The 18,174-nt window shown below is 38.9% G+C and overlaps 1 protein-coding gene across 2 annotated transcripts in view; it reads right to left on the reverse strand.

Annotated features, from left to right (window-relative positions):
- The window catches only part of lzts2a (leucine zipper, putative tumor suppressor 2a), a 60,886-nt gene that overhangs the window by 4,266 nt on the left and 38,446 nt on the right, over nt 1-18,174 (reverse strand). Inside the window, exons 1-4 of one of the 2 annotated variants that reach the window (XM_082153639.1) lie at nt 17,097-17,302; nt 2,246-2,779; nt 434-1,006; nt 62-331 (exon numbers count right to left, since the gene is read on the reverse strand). In XM_082153639.1, the coding sequence (XP_082009765.1) occupies nt 62-331; nt 434-1,006; nt 2,246-2,752 (1,350 nt within the window). In that variant the 5' untranslated portion in view covers nt 2,753-2,779; nt 17,097-17,302. Of the gene's footprint in view, nt 1-61; nt 332-433; nt 1,007-2,245; nt 2,780-17,096; nt 17,303-18,174 lie in introns of those variants that run through there. The other variant, XM_082153640.1, reaches the window with a different exon arrangement.

Genomic DNA, 18,174 nt, shown 5'->3' on the forward strand with positions numbered 1-18,174 from the left:
TCAATTTCATTGAATGTAGTAATTACTCATTGCTAGATCCACATGGCTAAAAAGGTCTCACCTCCCACTTTGTCTCTTCTAGACGAGGGCCTAGTTGAGTCTGCTCCCTCTCAAAAGAGGCACATCTCTTCTCCAATGCCTCCCGTTCTTGTAGCAGTTGAGAGAAGTCCTCCTGTAATTTCTTCTTCTCCTGTTGCAGCTGAAACACCTGCAACTGCAGAACCTGTTGTGCCCGTTGTGCCTTCAGCTGCACCTGCTTCATCTTCGATGCACAGCTCTGCCGAAGGTCCTCCAACTCTTGCTCGCAGCGCTTCTGCTTCTCCTCATACACCTGCATGGAGAAGACACATGATTTGACTTAGGTTGTATACATTGTATCTGACAATTCCCTGTCAAATGTCACTAATAAATGGTAGAAAACAGTGATTGTCACCTGACAGATGGCTGCCTCATTCTCATCCAGGTTGTCCCTAAGTTGCTGCAGCTCCAGGTCTCTTTCCCTCAGCTTCTCCTCAAGATCCCGAATGACGCCTTCATAACCTTCTCCTGGAGCCGGGGAGCGGCCACATGATCCGCTGTCTGAGAGGGGCTGGCCACGCCCACTTAAAGACCCTGTACTCTTACTGGATGATGACCGACCGCTGTCGGAGTTAGAGTGTCCGTGGCCACCACCGGAGCGTGCGGTTTCCATGTGCCCAGTGGGTACTTCACTCTGTGCCAGGCTGTACCCCGTGCTGCTGTAAGTGGGTAGGCTAGAAAGGGAGTTGCGGCCTGAGTCGGACATAGTGACGGACTGGCTACTCCGTGCGTTGCGTCCCCCACTGTAAGAGTTGCGCTTTTCCTGACAACCCAACCCCGCTCCATTGCCAGGAAGTAAGAGGTTGAGGCTGCCCTGGCTTTCAGACATACTGCCCCCTGACCGCGGAGGCAGGTACTGCACAGAGTTGCGATTTTTGGGCACAACAGGCTTAAAGGCAGTGGGACGGATCAGTATCTTCTCCATACTCTGTAATCAAAAGTAAATGGTTAATGTAAAACAGTGTTTTCTTATCCATATATTAACATTTTATTTTATTCCTGTGATCGCAATGCTGAATTTTCAGCAGCTATTACTCTCTTCTCGTGTCACATGATCTTTCAGAAATTATTCTAATATGCTGATTTGGTTCTCAAGAAACATTATTATTATCATCAATGTTGAAAACAGTTGTGCTGCTTAATATTTTTGTGGAAACAGTGATAAATTATTTTCAAAATCTTTGATGAATAGAAAGTTCAAAAGAACAGAATTCTTTTGTAACATTATAAATGCCTTTACTGTCCCTTTACTGTCAAATTATTAATTTATTTAAAAATGAATGACCCCATGAATGAATGAATTTACTGACCCCAAACTTTTGAACGGCATCTGCACAATAAATAGCTAAAGAGTGAAGCCACCAACATAACTGAGTGTAAATGAGATGTTAAATGTGTACAGTGAGTGATGGGCATATTGATGTATTGCAGTGATTAAAGGCTCTCCTCGATCAATAAAAATGAATAGCCATTTGGATGTACTACCCACTGTGTGAAATGAGCATCAGCAAAACCTTCTTTCATTTCTTCTAAAACAAATGAATGACCTCAACAATGATAATGATGGACAGCATTTTGAAGGAGTTATTTAAAGAAATGGTTCAAAGACTTGTGTTAACATAAATGCACTTTCAATGGACATCTATATGGTGCCCAGCATGTGTCAGAAAAGTAACGCCCCTTACCATAATTGCGAGCTTAAGCACAATACATGCACAAACAGATACATTACATACTAAGGGAAAAGTAAAACATTAAAAAAGCATCATATGACCCCTTTAAGCACTTGTATTCATTATTTTTCAAGTCATGCTTTGTTAGGCAGATGGTTATGTGGAACAGATGTCATTTCTGTGAGTTGAGACTATTTCTCTATGGGAGTAGTCCCTTTATAGTACCCTTGCATGTGTCATGAAAGTTACTGCCTTTACAGATGAACAACTTGATAAGCTCTAGTAAGTGATTATGTCACACTATATGGGAACATATATTTCACACTATATGGGAACATATACGTTTATTTTGGCCGTAGACCTCTTCCATAAGTGTAATACTCTAATGGCACAAGTTTACATTTATTATAAATATAAAAAGATGTCGTGTCACTAATTTAAAAATGTTTATTGTATTTTTTTAATGTTTACCTCCCAAGCACCACCAGACTCACCTTTTCCAGTCTGCCTGACACTGGGACGAGTTTGGGCGGAGGACCACCAATATTACCATTCATGCCTCTGTTATCAGGAGGCTCTTCAGTATCACTGGATGGGCTGCACGTGGTCACATGGTTATCATTCCAGTCGCCCACTGGCTCGTCACACAAATAGCCATAGTTGCCATTGCCAGCAGAGATGAGGGCAGAGGATTTGTTCTTAGCAGGTAGAGGAGGCTGGCTGGTGAGAAGCTGTTCCTGTGAGCTGGCGCTGCGCAGTGTGCCCTCTTGCTGTCGGAAACAGCTTATAGCGGGAGTGGGCTTGCGATACTTGGCACCAAAGTCGCTGGCAGCTCGGCAGTGGCGCTCCTGGTAGGTACGTCCAGAGATCAGGCTGCTGACGGAACCCATGGTGCCTGCCTCAGTTATGGAGGGGGAGTGAGACACTGAGCAGCACTGCTGGATGTCAGCGCTGGGCTTTGGGTGATCAGTGGGCACAGGCAGCGCCTGAACTAGAGCCATGGCGAACACACGCCCAGGATACACACTCTGTAGAGAGAAAAGCAGGAAGATGAGGAAAAATATCATCGCCTAAATGGGCTGATTGTCATGTAACCTGTAAAATAAAGTTTATAACAACAGTTTTCTGTTTTTGAACACAAAAGAATCACACATTTTTTGAGAACACAATCTGTTCCTGCTTTTGATATATTGCATGTTCAGATATTCATACAACAAAATATTCTGGGGGGCATGACATTTTTGTGAAAATTATCAAAAATGCTGGTATTTTTTAAAGGTTAAAGGTACATTTTACTACCTAAAGTGTATATATTAGTACCTTTTGAAAGGGTACCACCCCAGCTTTTATACCTTTTTTTCTGAGAGTGTGTAACTTTTACACAATGTTTCCACGGATTGAGATCATGGTCTTATTCCAGGTTGTTCAGATTAAGTGCTTTGAGTTATAAGCAATTTGGGGTTAAAAAAAATCATATAAGTTTAGTCCATGTCTGTTAGCTTTGAGGCTATCTATATAGTACACTTTAACTCCTGTGTGCTATTTGGGTCATTCGTGACCATAATAAAAAACTTTTTTTTTTTTTTAAGAAGAAAAGTTCCCTTCATCAAAATGGCATGATCTTGATGACTTTTCTCAGACTTACTATATCTACGCACTTAAAACTAAACTGGAATTATAACTGGTTGTATGTTAGTGTGGGACTTTTAAAAGTCACTTTTAGGGGTCTTTTTTGACCCCATATAGAAAATAAATTGGATTACAATGTATAACGCTCATGCTCATCTTAAGAGAGCGATCTGCATCTTAAGATAAGATATCCATCTTCATTTTATGTGTGGGGTGGTAAAAAATTATAATCGTCATAATGGGAAAACAAATGGGCTCAATGGTGGTGGTCAATTAAATAGAGATAAGCAAGCATTAGCAGTTATTGGTTATGTGTCTGTGAATCAGTGTGTCAGGGTTTAATTTGCGGATGGACATTGAGTATATATATAGCCTGCTGCTGTGTGCTAAGAGCAGTCTCACCATGTGGAATAATCTGCAAAAAGCCTGCCAGTCCAATCAATTACACACACCCCCAGTGCACTTCAGAAAACACTCCCAATGCACTTCAAAGAGCCACATGCAGGAGAAACACACAGTCTGAGTCGCCAGGAGAGATCAGACCGCCCTGACTGCACTGGCATCCCAATGACCTCTTTACCACAGGGACAGACAGGCTATGAGAAAGCCAGCGCCATTCTGACTCAAACTTCTCATAAGACATTCCCTGTTCTGCTCACTCATCCACATGCAGCCCCCCACATGCCATTTTAGCTGAGGTTTGAATTCTGATGAAGTCAAAGAAGCAGACTTCAGCACGGGAGGACAGCGGTTTTGTTGTCCCAAACTTCCTCACAGAGCGAAAAGTTTCGCTCTGTGAGGAAGATTACATTTTTGGGTGAATACTTGATGGTCAATTCATTATCAACCTCTTATATTAACTACAAGTCAAATGTTTTAATATTGTATGGATATCTTAGGGCTTTCCCAAGCATTGTTCAGGGCCATGTGTAAGTTAGAGGAAGCGGGATCTCCATTGGTCGGTCCATTTGCGTTTGTCCTTTGGGGGGTCCCCTCGTTCCGTTCGCGATCGTCTAGCTCCTTCAAAAATCACCACCCTTTGACTAGATTTCAAATATTCCTGATTTTAGACTTCACTCAACCAGCTTCATGAGGTGCAGCCTGGGATGCTTTTTAAATTATTGAAGGAGTTCACTTGTTTGCTGGACACTTGTTGGCTGCTTTTCCTTTAGTAATTGACCCAAATAAAAAAAAGTATAATATAATATAATATAATATAATATAATATAATATAATATAATATAATATAATATAATATAATATAATATAATATAATATAATATAATATAATATAATGTTAGACTTGTAAATAGTAACTTTAGTAAATTCAGCCAAGTGTGCCCAAATTTTTTATATGTTCTTAATCAACGTGATTTATTAATGGGAACAATACAAGCAAAAGCAAATAATCCAAGGCAGACATCAATACAAGTAGTGCTACCATACCAAATTTCCAACTGATCATTTAATCTAAGCTATGAAGAAAAAAATGTGCTAATAGTTCAAATTAATTAAAAAAGTTAATTTTTTATTCTTGGTTCCATACAGTAACATGGACCTCATTGGAATAAACCTTTAGGGAAAATTATGAATCTAGATGATTAAACACCTATTGTCTAGAGGTTGGGTCGGAGGGGAGATTCTGCTCTATTCCTCTGTGTATCCTCTAAATAAATCCAGGTGCATATATTGACTCGGCAAAAGGAATCTTTCTGTCGCAGCCGCGAATGTGGATATTAATAGCAGAATACTTGGATAAAACAGTGCTGTGAAGGAGATGAAACAGAAAGTTTGAGAGAGGGGAGAAAGGAGGATAGCGTGACTCGCTGAGAGTAACAGTTTCCAGGGCGGTTCTCTGCGAGTGCTTACGCACATGGTTCCACTAACGTGGCTATCAGGTATTTCTGCCTCAGCGCTTCTTATGAAGTATGTTCCCGATGCCAATCCAGCTGACTGCTCTGTGGCTCTGCTGCAGTGCACAACAATAAGTCCTTAAATACTAATAAACCTCAACTACGACAAAATAATACTAATAACATTTAATAAAACTTACAAAAGGGTTTATATAGGACAAGGTGCATCATGAAGTGTGTGAAGACATTCAGGCTCAGTTAAACTGCACAACTATATGTCACTTAGATAAATACGCATAAAATTGCAAACTGACTCTTCACACTGAAGGCACATTGCCAATAAATAAATAAACAATAATCAAAATCAAGATACAGATCCATTTCCATTTTCAAATTTGAAAATGTCAGATTTAATCTGAATTCAGTCTGTGATTTTAGCTGTTCAAACAAAAATAAATCTGTCACATGTGAGGGGAAAATGGTTTAGCCCAAATCAGATTCTTGAGAAAGTCCAAGACCACAAAAAGACAATGTCAAGACAATCGTGCTGACTGAGATCATCATGGATCACTTCACTCTTTCTGAACTCGCTTCAACTAATTCCACCCCCTCCTCAAAGCCAGTCCTCACCCTTTGTTAAACCCAACCTACATCATTCCCAACCAGATTCCAACTGTTACCCTAAAATGAGCTGCATAGCCTCAGTACATCCTGCACCTCATACAAACAAACTAACCCAATCATAACCCTGAACATTCTCCCACAGACTGAGATAAAATAATGAGAGGATCCCCTTAGGACCGGCCCCGCACAACCCTGCAAACTTCAAAACCTGCCGGAGAGACCCGACCTCCAGATCTCACTCCCCTCTGATCCACCTCATCGCAGTCTGAGATCTCAAAAGTATTCACTTTGGTTTTGTTTTGCTGTGTTTTAGAGGTGAATAGGTCTTAATACCCTTAAATGTTATGTACAAATGCCCTATTTTATAATATTTAATCATTTGAAACATCTTTTTGTGAAACAATTTGATTACAGAGTGTACTAGTGCTGTTTGTTTGATATTTTATGCATTTCAATGACAAATATAATTTACCACATAACCCCTTTCTAAAATATATATTAGGCACAGGCAGCTATACAAAATTGATAGGCCTACTGTGATAAAACAGTGTGTAGAGACTATTATCAGAAAAATATTTGGTTGACATTAATTGTGGAAAGAAATAATACAAAGTACTGTTAGAAACATAAAAAATGGCTGTCAATAGAATTAAATAATTTATATTAATATCATGATATCAGACCAATCTTGAAAGTAGCATGACACTGTCAAATTCTGTAAATAATTTAAAATATTTTTATTATATTACCTATTGTGTTTTTTTTTTTTTTTAACAAGACACCATGCAGGCAATATTTTAGCATTATTTATATACTAATACAGTAGTTAAACTGTCTAATGTGCTTTTGTCATTTTGGTTGTTTTTCAGATTCTAATTTTTGCTTACATTTAAGTTTATAATATAATAATTATCTATTTTTGCACTTTTCACTTCCCCCCCATTATTTGTAAACCTTTCCACGGACCCCCTAGCACTCCCTTGCAGCCCCCAGTTTGAAAGCCCCTGTATTACACATTTGACACATGTCAGGCTGTTCTGCCCTGCACTAACGGATGGTTAAAACACGCACAGCTCTCTCACTCTCGCTCAGTCTTTGATCTTGACGGTGAGAGAATAGTGCATCTCTCTTCTGCAGGTGTTTCTAATCAAATTCCACAGCGAGGTGGCTGGTGGCTGAAATCTCGTTATGATAAGTCTTAATAGCGCCACCGGAAAGGATTAGCGGCGAGGTGTGAATCCCCTGGGAATCACAGAGCTTCTCTGTGGAGTCTGGAGCAGAATAGGATGGAATGCCAGCATTGAGCCTGGAACCCAGCAGAGCTCCAAATCTCCGGGCAGAAATCCCTAAACCCTTAATCACATTTGGTCTCTCTGTTTGGTTCAAGTGCAGTTGCAGTTGCAGGGGCAGGATATTTGATGTGTGTGATGATCCCGATCAAAGCCTCTTTCCATGGAGAAGTTAGACATGACATTGTGGCATCCAACAACAAAGCCTTTGTTCTGATAAAAGCAAGCTTTTTCCCTTAACTGCGCATACCTCATTTTAGAATCAACTAATTTAAGATTTTAGGTCATGCAAATCTGCCAAAACAAGACCATTTTCAAAATACCCGATAATAAACTTGCGTTACATCACACAACCCTCACAGGCACACACAGATCCACAGAAACACAGGAAACAGCACAAAGGAAATGCTGACCTCATCTACTACCTCATCTGCAACCACACATCCTCATTAACACAGTGTGCTTGTTCCACAAAAATAGAGTGGACAAAAGTACATGCTTGGATAAATGTGGCCCATGGAAAGCAAACAATTAATCCACAAGAATGACTCCTTGTGCACTAAATAGGGAAAAGCGAGAGCTGCATAGTCTCAGTGCGCTCAAGTGAAAATGATAAAGTAATCAGTGAAACTTATGGTATTGTGTTTAACGATTATGAAGCTTTTGGCGGAGCAGGAGCATGTGAGGACTGAAGCGGTCAGCTGTGTGTATTTACATTCTTAAGGGATCTCTACGCCCTGATGACCTTCTAGTCTTTCTCATTAGTCACTCTATCCATTCCTTTAGTTTCTTTTAATCACTCTTCTTCCTTCCTGCTCTCCTTTGAGTGACTCATTTTCATTCCTTAACGGAATGTCCCAGGTACATTGCAACTTATCTACAACATTTGTTGCATAATGTTTCCTGTAAACCTGGTCACTTCTGCACATTTTTAATTTGCTTTATATTTTCAGTTTTCCTTTTTTTATATAATTTTGTTGTGCTTTTGTAATTTGTATTAGTTTAGTAAATATTTCTGTATGTTTTTTGAAAAATTCAGTTTTAGTAATTTTAGAATTTTGAATTTATTTGAGTTATTTGCAAAGGCAACATTTTACATTTTTTTCATCAAATTTTTGTATTTTTATTTCAGTGACTGAAAATTATTTTTGATAGTTTTAGTTTAAGTTAACAATAAAAACGAATATCTGTGATGAATAATTCGATGTTTGCCCACAAAACTAGTCTCACCACAAAAATGTAGACAACTTCGCAGCTCTAAAAATATACCTTTTTAATAAAATAAAAAAAAGCTTTTCCTTTTACACTATCCTCTCATCATCTAGCACTAATGTACATAGATATGAATCAGTGTCCTGCTTCAGTCACACGTCCAAACCCCCCCAGAGATCTCCAAACGGCTGCTCTGCAACCTGCGCCCCGCTCCTCTGCTTCCTGCCAGCTGCACTCGTATTGTCCCCTCCATCAGATAACATACACAATGATACAAAAACACTCACGGTTACATTCACAAACACACTGAAAAAAGATCATGATCACATGACCGCAGCAGAAAACTAAACATACTGTTAGTGATCTGAAGGACCTACTTTGAAAAACACAAAACAGCTCTAATTAGGTTGCTGCAATTACAAGGTGTATGAGTGCTCATTAATTATTCATATATGCCATGGAGAGTAATTGTAGCGGTAATTAAACTTAATTAACATAGTATTTGTTATTTAGGAAGAGGGAAATTAGCAATTTACAGTTACTACAAAAAGCCAAACAACACAATTAATTAGACTGCACTAAATTAGTTTAGAAAAGAATGCTAAAGACCTAAAAAATAAAAAATGTCATATAGTGTTAAGTTAGTGAGTTTTGTTTTTATCTATTGTGCTGATGATTATAGAAATGATCTACATTCAGAAGATTATAAATCATAAAGAATGCCATGGCCCTAGTATAGTGTTACTAATGCTAAATCTCAATTTGCATACTACTGTGTGTGTCTTATTCAGTTTTCTGGATTAGGATTAGTGTGTCCCAAATTGTAATGAAACTATGTCAAAGGACCCTGAAATGGCATTTCTTTTACAGTGTATTTTTGAAGTGTGGATCCATGCTTTTAACATTCACAACCCCACTAAAGAGTTGGTGACAGATCTCTTATATTGTCAACTAGGGAACAAATGCTAATAGCAAATAGCTAATTGAACTAAGGCTATCAAAATTAACGTGTTCATTTAAAAATATTTAACAAAATTAACGCACCATCTGTTCTTTTCTGGCATCCTTTGGCTCGAGATACAGTTTATGTGTTTTTAAAGAACCCAACTGTGACAAGGGTCGTAACACACCAAGCCTGCTATGTTTTAGGTCTGTATATCTGCAATCCTAGTTTTGGTTTCCCTTTGTGAATGATGAAAACAGACTATTGATACCTGCTGATATAGACCGTTATTTCCTTACACACAGGCACAGAATGCACATGCTAGCTGGCAGTCACCTGTAGTCTTTGCGGTGTGTTATGGTGCAGCTTTTTGGACCAGACATAGCCAATGTGAGGTGACAACACAGTCTGCTTTCACCACCGCTAGTTCTCTGACGTCAGCTTGGTATGTCATTGCCTTAAGATGCAAAAGAGAACTCAATTCAGTACTATGAAGTGGCTCTCTGTGTTCACTAGTGATAGGGAGTCTACTCCAGAAGAGTGGATTCCTCAACTCTGATTAGCCCTGTAGAGTTGGGGTTGACTCCAGCACAGGAAACAACCTTCGTTGTTGGCTCTGTTGCTTTGTCTGAAATCAGTGACTTGTTCACTCATTCTCAAATTCCTGTATAGAGCATGGCAGTTTAGTGCACTATATCAGCAAGGAGTGAACGAGATTAATTATAGAAAAATGTGTGATTAATAGTATTCTTTTAATCTACTATGACAGCACTAAAATGAACACTCAATTGTACATGATTGTCTACACAATACTGGTGTACAGTGTTTCTGCATACTCAGAAGTATGTACTTCGTCATCACCAGCGAAGTACATACTTTTAGTGCATAGTAGAAGTATACAATATAGGACACAGCTTCAGGAATGTGGATGTCAGTCACTTTTTACATATATCCTCCACTGTCCTTGTCAGCTAATGCGCAAGACTGGCTAAAATAAATTAGCTAAAGACTTGATAAATTGAATTATGCTATTGGCCAGTCTGAAAAGTCCACCGGCGCCCAAGTCTGGAGAAACAGAGTTTAGTCATGAATGACGCATTTGCAATAATAGAGTCAATGGAGCAAGAGAGAGGGAGTCATTACCATCAGTGGACCCAAATATCCTCCTCAGAGTGTACTGAAGTGATCTGACGGACTGAATTAAACAGATGCAGTATCTTCTTTCATCCTTTCATTTCTTAGTCAGGAGTTTTATTCTGAAGGATGACAATGAGTCACTGATCACACTTTCACAGCCTTGCTGTCTGAGAACAAGGATTATTCTTTCTGGCACATGTACAAAAGCACTGAGTGTATTGTCATTAATTATGTGTGTAAAATTCTCTGTGTCAGGAAAACAAAGCAGAATGGGAACAGGGAGTGTGTGTATGGTTTACTGATAAGGAAGATGAGAGTCTTCTTAACTCTTTTATTATGTCTTTAAAATACTTGTTTGGATGCGTTAGGGTTCTCATGGTAATAGAAATAAAAATATACCTGGCTGGTAAACTTCTTGCGTTTTACTGAACGGATAGTTGTCCAATTTGTTAAAACTGTTAAATTTACTCTTGGCCACATAAATGTGTCTCCCTAAAACGAATATAAATCCGATCTTCAAGTCCCGTGCAATACATTCTTGTCGAATTTATATAAAAATTTTGATAAAAACTACTGAAGTATAAAGTTTGTTTTATAGAGGGAATAGTAAAAAAAAAAAAGGCAAGCCATTATCTATTTATGACTTTTTTATATACGTAATTGGGAATGATAAAACAACAAAACACAACGCATTAAAGGTCCGTTCACACCAAGGACGATAACTATAACGATATAGTTCTAAACATCGTTCTAAATATAAAAGAACAGCAGAGTCCACACCACAACTATAATGATAACGGCACCGAGAAACAATATCGTTGGAATCACTTCCAGAAAGATTTTTTCCAGCCGATGAACGATAAAAACACTGACAGCCAATCAGAATCCATCCTGATGTAAAGAGCACAAGCATTTGACGCAAACGACGACAAAACTGCAAGCGCACGCTTAATAAACAGAACGATATCGTAACACTAATATAGTTATCGTAACAGTCATTTTTATAGTTATTAGTTTCAAATTTTGAAAATTAATTTTGGTTCTAGTGGTACTCAAATTTCAAATCTCTTATACAATGGCATTACAACCACGATTCCCAGAGACCACATGGCTGCTGTTAAATTCTGTGTAAAGCAACTCATTTTTCATGGTAAATCCCTGTAGATCTTTGTATATTTCTTTGATGAAATGCTGGATCGAATTAAAAGCGGAAGGGAAACACTGCCTGTAGAACAAGCATTATTGGCCCTGCTTGTTTCACTGCCAACCTGTTGCTGTTACAGGCTTTTGGCTTTTGGTTCTGTTTGGGGCTGTTGCCATGACACTTGAGGCCTACATGTGCACTGCCTGGGGTGAAAGAGAGCGAGAGGGGGAGGGAGCCAGAGTTTGTAACAAAAACAGAGGGAGAACTCCACAGAGAAGAGAGGAAAGAAAGGGACAATGGATGATAAATAGACCATAAAAGAAAGACAAATTAAAACCTGAGCAGGTGGAGTGTTCGTGAACATGCATAAATAAGTCGCAGGAAGGGGAAGGCCTGAGTGAAGTAGAGGAATCCATAAAAGAATGAGTGAGAGAGGGGAAACTCAAAGTTTGAGAAGACAAGGGGCTGGTCGGCTCTTTAGCATCTCAAAGCATATGGGCTCTATTAAAGGCCCCCCTGAACAGGGGCCCCGAACCGCCTCACAAACCTTCAGAAGACAATCTCTCCTGTCTCACTGTCCGAGCGTCCCTGGGCATCTCATCCAGCGAGAGCCTTTCAGAAAAGAGCCGGCTGCCTCAAACTCCAGAATGAGATGCAGCAGGCGACAGTATTTGCACAATACCACACAGGAGCTGCTGCCAGCTGCTGCCACACTACCTGCCAATCAACTGTGGACATTTTGTTTTACCCAGTGAGCAGTGCTAGACTCACTGGCACAGGCCCAGACGCCAACCGTAGTGCCCATTACAAAGCATCTGCCAGCAGGAACAATCTCCCATGGTCTGACTGGTATAAAGTAGATTGAGTGCAAGCATCTCGGTAATCTATATAAAAAAAAAAAGAATCACCTTGATTATTACATTAAGTTCACACAAAATATGCAATTGAGATGTAAATATGAAAGTATTTCAAGTTATTAAACAGTTGCTTATGGTTCTGAGTACAGTATAACTTGATTTGTCTATTGCAACTAAATAAGGTTCTATGTTAATACAACTTGACTTCTTTAGTTTAATCTTGTGTAAAAACTTGATTTAAAGTTCCCCATATTATGCTTTTTCGGATGTTACCTTTGAAGTAGTGTATAATATAGCTGTTTGTGAATGTAAAAGGTCTGCACAGTTTCAAAGACGCTGTTTTCTGCGCTGCGAAAGCAAATCCATTTTGCATGCACTTCCAGAGGATGAGGAGACCAATCAGGCTCTCGAAAAGGAGGGCTTTAGAGAAACCGAATCCTTTATCGAACCGTTTTAGGCACTGTGAGAAAACAGGTGAAGCTGTAATGTATATAATGAAATAATTAAAGTGTTTTCTGGCCTTGGATGCATGTAAACCCATTGTAGGAGACCTCCAAGACAAAATTAGGAATGTTTAAAATAGCATAATAGTGACCCCCACTCTAAGGCAATTTACTAGTAGGGTTTACTATTAGGGTTGGGTATCCACTGTCCTTTTATGGTTCTTTTTTTAAAAGTATTGGTTCAGGCACCGGTACCGTTTTAAAAGTATCGATTTGGCACTGGTATCGTAAAAAAAAACCAAAAACGATAACCAACCCTAGTTGTGATGTATACAAAAAGAGTGTTTAAAGAAGAACCAATCACTGGACTTGTTAGAGACAACATTTTCTCAGAGTTGAGGCACTTTGTAGAAGGTAAACTAGACAACCACAAGCAAAATTGTATATTCTACTTTGAGTTATGGCTGTGAGATAATAAGTAGCCTACTTATTATGGTACTTTTTAGGTTTGAAAAGATTCTGATGTACACACATTTTGCACTATTTTTCTGTACAGCCATTTACGGTCTTATACTGTGCCAAATTTTTCTAAGCTGGTTTTTGCAGCAAAATGGATCAGGCCTTATGCTGAGAGCCAGGCTACGCGAGACTAGTCAGACGACCACTGTGTGGTCAACAATACTTGGTCAATCTGACCCATTGCAATTCTGGGCATTTGCAAGCAGAAAAGCGTCCAGCGTGGGAATGGCCATGTAACATCCAGGAGCCAGTTGTTTCTGAGTCAGCTGCTCTTTGCCACGGCAGGAATTTCCAACCACTAATGATTATTCAGTTCAATCCAGTGGTCAGAAACAGACACTTGGAATAACAGCAGAACGGAGAGGAGCTGTGGCTCTACCTCATTGTTATTACTTTGAGAGTGGCCATTTTGAGGAGATGCCACTGATAGGATGGTAATAAAGTGATGGAGTTTTTTTTAAATGTACAGAGTACGGTCTGAAAAAACAATACTGATCCATCAGAGTGAAATCCAGACCTTCAGTTATGAACAGGGGAGAGGACAGACAGTTTGTTTTTTATAGAAAATAACATAAGGACGAGTTACTGTCCAGCAGAAATGACTGTGAGCTAATGTTTATTCAAATTCAAAATTCAAATACTTATCCAGATTAGTTGAATAATCACAGTATATAATGTAGCCCGACTGAGAAATCAGTGTCCAAAAATCGATGAAAATACCATGGTATTTTTTGACGATATCTGATAATGTGGAAAACAAAACAAAACATACACTGTAAATAAAATTGCATTATTTTATAGGAAAAGACAGTAAAATACTACAGTAAAATCCTTTTAAATAACTAAAATACTTTACCATACAAAAAAAATTGTAAATGGTTTAACATCACATTAAATGTACTGTAAATTTTACTGTAATTTTTACCATATATGTGTGTGTGAATTTGACCATTTTTATGGACACTTACGAAGTCTAATGAATTCATGAAGTCTGATTATATGAAGTCTGATTCATGATGTGGCTTTTTTTTTTTACCACCAATATTATTATGATGGTTATCAGTACATTTTAAGGTAAAAAGTATTTTAGTATTAGCATTATATTACTTGTTTAATATTTCAATTATAACCTGTAAAATATACAGGCACCGATATACCATCCAGTAATACCAGAAATACTATCACTGTATATTTTACAGTGAGTTTCTGGCAACCACAGCTGCCACTTTACCCGTCACTTTACCATACATTTATCAAGGTATTTTTTACAGTGAAGGAAAATAAATGAAAATTAACTGTTAGTGATAGAAAATTGTGTTTTGCCCCTGTTTCATGAGGTAATAATGGGTTCTTTGTTTTGGACAATAGATACGTTTTTATGTGCAGCCTATCCGAGTAAGTCAAAGTATTTCTTTACTGGCTGTGGTCATTGATTTCCTCAAAATGGCTTCTCTACCTCCTCTCAAAGCTTTCTGAACCAAACATCAGCAGAAAGAGAGAAATAAATAATCTTGCGGTGTTTCTGACAAACCATAATCATCAGTCTTATGATCAAATTGAAATCCCAGCGCAGATATGCACTGCAGTCGGAGGGAAAAGTGGCACAGCGCACATAACAGTAAATTAATTCCACACCAGCGCTTACATAACCAGCGTGGCCTCAGACAAACTATGCCAGCATGAATATGTAATTCATCTCAAAAGTGCAGAGATGGTGAACCACGCAGGAGCCGCAAACAGAAAAAAAAGACAACCTTGGAGCTGGTCGTGAAACTTGCAAACACGCCACAGCGAGACCAGCCGCAAGAGGATGTGGACATACACACACTGTCCCAACAGATTCCAGCCAAGCTCAGACGGAGAGGAAAAGAGTGGCATGGAAAGTTGTGATTCAGTGAAGTCAGCTGAGACTGACTCGACGGTAATGAGCTCTCCCTCTGTATATACGTCTGCAGGAAGCTATAGCCTTATATAAATACTTGGCACATAAAGGCATCTCATAAATGGAAACAGTAAAGTGATGAGATGAGATGGTACGAGGTGTTTTGGAGAACCTAAACCTGTGAGGCACAGCTAGACAGTGAGGCACATTCTGTCCTTACAGAGACAGTGAGCTGACCGCATTTACTAAGGCTGTATTTCAGAGCCCTGTAACATATGAGAGTGATTTAACTCATCTATTATTTTCCGACTCACTGACGCAAGCACCTTTCCACCCCCCTAGGTGATCTCATCTGGAGTGGAGTCTGGACGCTGCTGACACGCAGTAACAGGCCGCTCTATTTCAGGCTTTTTTCAGCAAGAATGTGCCACGAGCTGAGTCACATCCACTTTAAACACAAACGGGAATCTCAATATACTTGGGGGCGCTTCAATCTAAACTTCATCCCATTCGAAAAACGAAATGTCAATAGATCAGGCTGCGTGCTGTGCAAGAAGCTTAGTGGTGTTTGACTAGTTTGAAGAAGCTTTGTATAAGCACTCGGCAAGGAGTGATTGGAGTGGGTGTGTGTGTGTGTGTGCGTGTGTGTATGTTGGACGTTCCAATCTAGGCCAGTTGCTCATACATCAACTTTTTACTTCACATTCACAATAAAGCAAACAAAAAACTCCAAAAGGGAGTTCTCTCCATTATTCCAGAAGAACCATTTTGGGTTCCCCAAATAACCTTTCAGTGCACAGTTCTTAAAATAACCATTTTTTCTTAGTGTAAAGAAAATGTGGCACTTTTTCCACTTCATGGAACAATATATGCTAATAAAGAACCTTTATGTTTAAGGGTGTACTTCCAAAACACTGCTTTTCAACAACGTCCACAAAACAAAGATTAAATCAGCTTAACCAAGTTCTGTAAATCAATCAATTCACAAGGCCCTGCTCTCTCTCTCTCTCTCTCTCTCTCTCTCTCTCTCTCTCTCTCTCTCTCACACACACACACACACACACACACACACACACCAAACTCTCTTTACAACAGACATAAATACCTATAGAAAACAACAAAACACAAAAGATATCTAACTTGTCTCCTAGACAAGAATGACATTAAAATGAGAGCAAATGGAGACTTTTGTTTAAGCCTCATGCTTCTTAGATATTTCTCCTGTAAGAAAAAGCCCCCAAATAATCTCACATGTGAACTGAGTCCCAGATACGATCTCAATAAACAAGACTTCAAAAAACAAGATCTAAAAAACAAGATACCAAAGTCTGCAATAGTTATAAATCTCAACATAAACTCACACATTTGTCAAATTCTTCCAGCATCAATGATGTGAGCTTTTGTTGTCCACATTCACATATAGCTCTTTATTCTAACTGCATATAGAAGGAATTTCAGCAGAAACATATATAGAAAAAGTTGATACTTAAATGAAACAAAACTGAGATCTCTATTATGCTCTGAGAGAACAATAAAAATCCCTTCGAGTAGTAGAGCCAACTTGCTCTACCCTCAAAACAACACATTATGATTAACTTTGTGCCATGCAGTCGTTCTCACACAGATCTCTCTTCAGAAGGAAGCACTTACACTGCTCCATAACTTCAAAGAGCTTCTTCTCACCCCAGTGTGATCAGCTTTAAGAAAGTTAATCATTCATTTCACATCACTTCAAAGCTCTTGTGAGCTGCAGTGGTAATCTGAACTCTCGTGCGTTCAGAGTGTAATAAATGCAGTCGTGTTGCTGACATACCCATAGTGCTCTGCATGGCTACCTCCTCGCGTCTTCCCCCAGTCTGTCCTGGAGGTACAATCCCAGTCTGCTGCTTCTCTTTCTCTATCTTTCTTTCTCTCTGCTCCTCCACCTCATGCCAAAGTTTCCTCTCTTTTCTCTGGTAGAAACCCCCTTCTCCTCTGTCCTGTCCTGTCCTCTCTTTCCCTGCTGTTTGCCGCCACAGCACCGCCCCCTTCTCCTGCAACCCTCCTCCCTCTCTCACTTTGTCTGTGGCCCTTTCCTCCTCCACTACCCCCATCCTCACACACATTTAATCCCTCCTCATGCTCACTCCCTCTCTTTTTCCTCGTCTTTCCTCTACCTTTTCCTTTTCTTCATCTCTGTCAACTATTTTCTGTGGAAAATGGAAGGACTGTCATCCTGTTTTTAAATCTGACCCTCAGCAGCTGCTTTAATCCTGTTTCTAAGGTCTCTAAATGATCAACATGATCAAAACTTTGCTGGAAAAAAAACAGCTGCACACAATATTCTGCATGCCTTCTGGTATCTGATTGATACTTCATACTCTTTTAGTAGGTAATAAGCATTTTAGTCAATCTAAAAATTAAGGCTGTAAGTCACGCCTTTTTGCTGTGAAATCTTTAATAATTTTTTAGAAAGTAAATGTAAGAATGACTAAGAATATATTGTTAGTTTATAGAATATATAGTATATAGAATATATTGTTAATATAACATATTGTTAGCAATATTTCAAGGTGAACACTTCCTGGACTGAAACCATTTAGGTTTAGTTAATTACATATATTTTTTTAGAAGAATCATGTTCAAATGTAAGTGTAAAATATGATAAGGTTTTTGAGGAACATTTGTTTGTATATCTCTCAATCATCATAGTAGTGAACTGCATTATATATATTTTGCCCCAACACTTAAAACTACAGAGCTTTGATCATAAAACTAGGCATTTAAATATCATCTTACTAAGACATATTATTGGGAGATACATAAAATGCCTGTAAATATCAGCTGTCACTCTGTAAGTAGTTTGTTATACTGTTATGCAGATCTCATCACAAGTTGAATCTCATCTTACA

Source organism: Leuciscus leuciscus (assembly GCF_965113295.1).
Source record: "Leuciscus leuciscus genome assembly, chromosome: 22".
NCBI lineage: Eukaryota > Metazoa > Chordata > Actinopteri > Cypriniformes > Leuciscidae > Leuciscus > Leuciscus leuciscus.